Consider the following 4,856-nt stretch of genomic DNA (forward strand, 5'->3'; position numbering starts at 1 on the left):
CTTCTTACGTTATGAACTTTATCTCCCTCAGAGTTATAGTGATGATAAAATAAGTATGATGAAAATTTTCATGAATTGTAAAACCCTAAACCAATGTTATTGTTAATGACTGGCATGATATAAAATCATAAATCCATATTTTTAAGAAGTTAAGCATGTTATTTCCAAAATGATGACATTCAAAGTAAGTCTGAATCAGGAATAAGAAGTATTTATTATATAGTTCTTCCCTGACTCATAATTTGTGCATCATAATGTCAGAAATGGAATATTAAGTTTGTATTTTTAATAAATTACCAACATAATTATTGTCTTTCTTTTATCCCCTGACACATGAGCTAAAAGAAAAATTTGAAAATCTAAACTCACAACTGTAAACCCAGCCAACTAATACTGACCTGTTGCCCTTCCTCCAATATTCTCTTACTTCATATTATAATACGTATAGAGTCCTTAAACCCGCATCTCTTCTGGATTACTCCAGGTATGAAAATGTGAAATGGAAAGGACCAATTGGACAGACATTGAGTTCATTCTACAGGGACTTTCTGAGTATCCAAGAGCAGAAAAACTCCTTTTTGCAATGTGTTTGTTGATGTACCTGGTGATTCTCCTGGGGAACAGCACTTTGATCATCCTCACTCTCCTGGATTCCCACCTTCACACCCCTATGTACTTCTTCCTCTGTAATCTTTCCTTCCTTGACATTTGGTACACATCCTCCTTTATCCCCTCAATGCTGATACACTTTCTATCAGAGAAAAAAACTATCTCCTTCACTAGGTGTGTTGTTCAGATGTCTGTCTCTTACACTATGGGGTCGACAGAGTGTGTGCTTCTAGCAGTGATGGCATATGACCGTTCCATAGCCATCTGCAACCCTCTGAGATACCCCATCATCATGAGCAAGGCGCTTTGTATTCAGATGGCAGCTCTCTCCTGGGGACTGGGCTTTCTCAACTCATTGACAGAAACAATTCTTGCAGTGCAGTTGCCCTTCTGTGGAAAAAATGTCATCAATCATTTTGTTTGTGAAATACTGGCTTTTGTCAAGCTAGCTTGCACAGATATATCCTTGAATGAGATTACTATCATGTTGGGCAATGTACTATTTTTATTTGTTCCATTACTGTTGATTTGTATCTCCTACATTTTCATCCTTTCCACTGTCCTAAGAATCAATTCAGCCGAAGGAAGAAAAAAGGCTTTTTCCACCTGCTCAGCCCACATAATGGTGGTGACTGTGTTTTATGGGACAATCCTCTTCATGTATATGAAGCCAAAGTCCAAAGACGTTGCTTTTGACAAATTGATTGCCCTGTCCTATGGAGTCATCACACCGATGCTCAATCCTATCATCTATAGCCTGAGAAATACAGAAGTGCATGGCGCTATGAGAAAATTGACAGCTAGACTGGTTCTGGAGGAAAGAATGAGAAATTTGAATCTTTGAATTTGTGTACAAAATAAGCTCATATATTGGATGCAAGGTTTTCAGTATAAGCAGAACAAAGGAAATAAAGGCTATACGTAAAATCACAGAATTTAAGAGTTGGGAAGAAATTTCAGGGTAATAATCTAACTTCATCATTTATGAAAACAGCATAAAAATGTAGGGATATGTAGTCCGTGAAGTGAGAGCAAACTTTTAGAAACCAGAAAAAAATTGAAATTAAACTTTTCCAGAAATATCCAGGTTTAATTTTTAACAGTTAAAAATATGTACTTTTTCATTCCCTTTTTTGAGAGAACTACTTGAGTTCATGTTTTTTCTGTTTATTACTCATTTTTGTTTTACTCAGGGATTTGATCGGCTCCAACCTCATTTTTCTGGTGCTACTGCTAAGTCACTTCAGTCGTGTCCGACTCTGTGTGACCCCATAGACAGCAACCCACCAGGCTCCCCCATCCCTGGAATTCTCCAGTTAAGAACAGTGGAGTGGGTTTCCATTTCCCTCTCCAAAGCATGAAAGTGAAAAGTGAAAGTGAAGTCGCTCAGTCATATCCAATTCTTAGGGACCTCATGGATTGCAGCCTACCAGGCTCCTCTGTCCATAGGATTTTCCAGGCAAGAGTACTGGAGTAGGGTGCCATATATATTCCTTCTTCTTTCCCTTGCTGTGTTTTTTCTACCCAGTCTGCTACAGTATGCTGGATGCACTATGTAGTTATCCAAATATATCCTGTTCTTTCACACTTAAGGACAATAGTATATTTTCACTTCATCCCCGTTATCATATTTCTCATTTGGTGACAACACAGGCATTTAATTAAAGAAAATTTAAATGTTTTATCTTCTGAAAAATCCTTCCAAATTTACCCACAGTGAAAGCACTGTTTACAATTGCCAAGATATGGAAGCAACCTAAGTGTCCATCAGCTGATGAATGGATAAAGAAGATGTAATGTGTGGGTGTATATATATGTGGGTGAATTTTGTTGTTTACTTGCTATGTCCGAAATTTTTGGGAACCCATAGACTGTGCCCTGCTGGCTTCTCTGTCTAAGAGATTTCTCAGGCAAGAATACTGGAGTGGGTTGCCATTTCCTTCTCCTGAGGATCTTACTGACCCAGAGATCAAATCTGTGTGTCCTGAATTGGCAGGGGCATCTTTACCATTGAACCATCAGGGAAGCCCCAATAGAATATTACTCAGCCACAAAGAAAGAATGAAATTCTGCCACCTTAAAGCAACATAGATATACCTAGAATATATTACACTTAGTGAAATGAGTCAGAGAATGACAAATACTCTATGCTATTACTTTTATGTGAAATCTAAAAAATAAAACAAATGAATTTATGTTAACAAACAGTAACAGGCTCACAGATATAGAGAACAAGCTAGTGGTCATCAGTGAGGAGAGGGAAATGGGGAGGATGAGCCAGGGTATGGAATGAAGAGACACAAACTATTATGTATAAAGAAGCGACAAGATTTCCTTTTCAGAAGAGGAAATATATCCATTATTGTCTATTAATACTTTAAATGGAGTACAATCTATAAAAATAGTAAATCACCATGCTGTATAACTGAAACATACAATATTGTAAATCAACTCTTTTTCAATAGAAAAGAAGTAAAAATTAAAAATAAGGAAATAAGGATGCATCCTTCTCGAGGAGGAGCCAAGATGGCGGAGGAGTAGGACGGGGAGAACACTTTCTCCCCCACAAATTCATCAAAAGAGCATTTAAACATCGAGTAAATTCCACAAAACAACTTCCGAATGCCGGCAGAGGACATCAGGCACCCAGAAAAGTAGCCCAACTCTTCGGAAGGAGGTAGGAAAAAATATAAAAGACAAAAAAAGAGACAAAAGAGGGAGGGACGGAGTTCCGTCCCGGGAAGGGAGTCTTAAAAAGAGAGAAGTTTCCAAACACCAGGAAACCCTCCCACTGCCGAATCTGTGCCGAGCTTTGGAAGCACAGAGGGCAACATAAAAGGGAGGGGAAAAAAAAAAATAAACAATTAAAAATCGCGGACTGTGAGCCCTACGGGAACTCCCCCAGCGGAGAAGCAGCGCAGACGCCTGCACACGGCATTAGCAAGCGGGGGCTGGGCAGGGAAGTGCGGCGCGGGCTGTGTCCCTTAGAGTAAGAATCGGGCCGAATGTCCTGAGCGCTATCTGAGCGAAATAATTTGGGCTAGCAAACCAGACTGTGGGATATCTACCACGCGAAAAGCCAGCCCTAACCTAAGACACCGCCAGGCCCGCGCACAGAACAAAGGACTGAACAGAGATAGCCGGCTGCAGACCTCCCCCTCCGGTGACAGGCAACCAGAGCCGGAAGGGGGCAATCGCAGCCCCAGAGAGACACTATCTATAAAACTGTAAGCAGGCTTCTTTGCTAACTAAAACTTCTTGGGGGTCTGGACGGTCAACATCTGCCTGAGAAGGTGCGCCGGTTTTACACCCAGATAACCTAGTGGCGGGGAGGCGATAAGTCGCAGCATTGGCGCCCGCCAAGCACCTCATCGCCTGAGCTGCTCGACCTGGGAAGAACACAAAACGCAGGCCCAACCGAGTCTGCGCCTCTGAGGACTACCCGAGTGCCTGAACCTGAGCGGCTTGGACCTGGGAGCTCAGTCCAGGGCCGGCCTCTGATTGTTCCCGGCGGAACAACCTAGAGCCCAAGCAGTGTGGGCAGGGAGGTTACACGCGCCGTGAGCGGGGGCAGACCCAGTGTGGCTGAGGCACTTCGAGCGCACACCAGTGTTATCTGTTTGCAGCATCCCTCCCTCCCTCCCCACAGCGCGGCTGAACAAGTGAGCCTAAATTAAAAAAAAAAAAAAAAAAAATAGGGTCCTCCACCGTCCCCTTTGTGTCAGGGCGGGAACCAGACACTGAAGAGACCAGCAAACAGAAGAAGCTCTAACAGAGGGAAACGCCTTGGAAGCTACAGGCCATAGATTAAAACCCTGTGGTTACTACGGATTACATAGGAAGGGGCCTATAGATCTTGAGAAATATAAGTCGGACTAAGGAACTGCCAAAAATGAACTGAATCCACAATACTCACAACAAAACCAGAGAAAGACCTAGATATATTTTTACTATTTTTACGATCAATCTTTCTTTCTTTCTTTTTTTTTTTTAATTAAAAAAAAAATTTTTTTTAAGTCCTCTATTGTCCTTTAATTTTCACTTTTATAACTATTACTTTGCAAAAAAAAAAAAAGACCCTATTTTTTTTTTTTTTTTTTTTTCTTCTTCAGCAAACTTCATATATATATTTTATAATTTTTTGACCGTGGTTTTTTTTTTTTTTTTTTTTTTTTTCTTTTTCTTTTTCTTCTTTTCTTTAACATTGCATTTTTGAAATTCCAAACTCTACTCTAGATTTTTAATTT

At 40.5% G+C, this 4,856-nt stretch overlaps 1 protein-coding gene across 1 annotated transcript; it reads left to right on the forward strand.

Annotated features, from left to right (window-relative positions):
* Positions 1 to 499: 499 nt before the first annotated feature.
* LOC129651763 (olfactory receptor 13D1-like) lies at positions 500 to 1,453 on the forward strand. Its single transcript, XM_055580337.1, has one exon. It carries the CDS (start codon positions 500 to 502, stop codon positions 1,451 to 1,453), a length of 954 nt encoding a protein of 317 aa, XP_055436312.1.
* Positions 1,454 to 4,856: the final 3,403 nt, after the last annotated feature.

Source organism: Bubalus kerabau, chromosome 4 (genome assembly GCF_029407905.1).
Source record: "Bubalus kerabau isolate K-KA32 ecotype Philippines breed swamp buffalo chromosome 4, PCC_UOA_SB_1v2, whole genome shotgun sequence".
NCBI classification, from domain to species: Eukaryota; Metazoa; Chordata; class Mammalia; order Artiodactyla; family Bovidae; genus Bubalus; species Bubalus kerabau.

Excerpts from the sequence above, each read along its gene's own strand:
- LOC129651763 (XM_055580337.1), top strand. The coding sequence starts at position 500 with ATGGAAAGGACCAATTGGACAGACATTGAGTTCATTCTACAGGGACTT.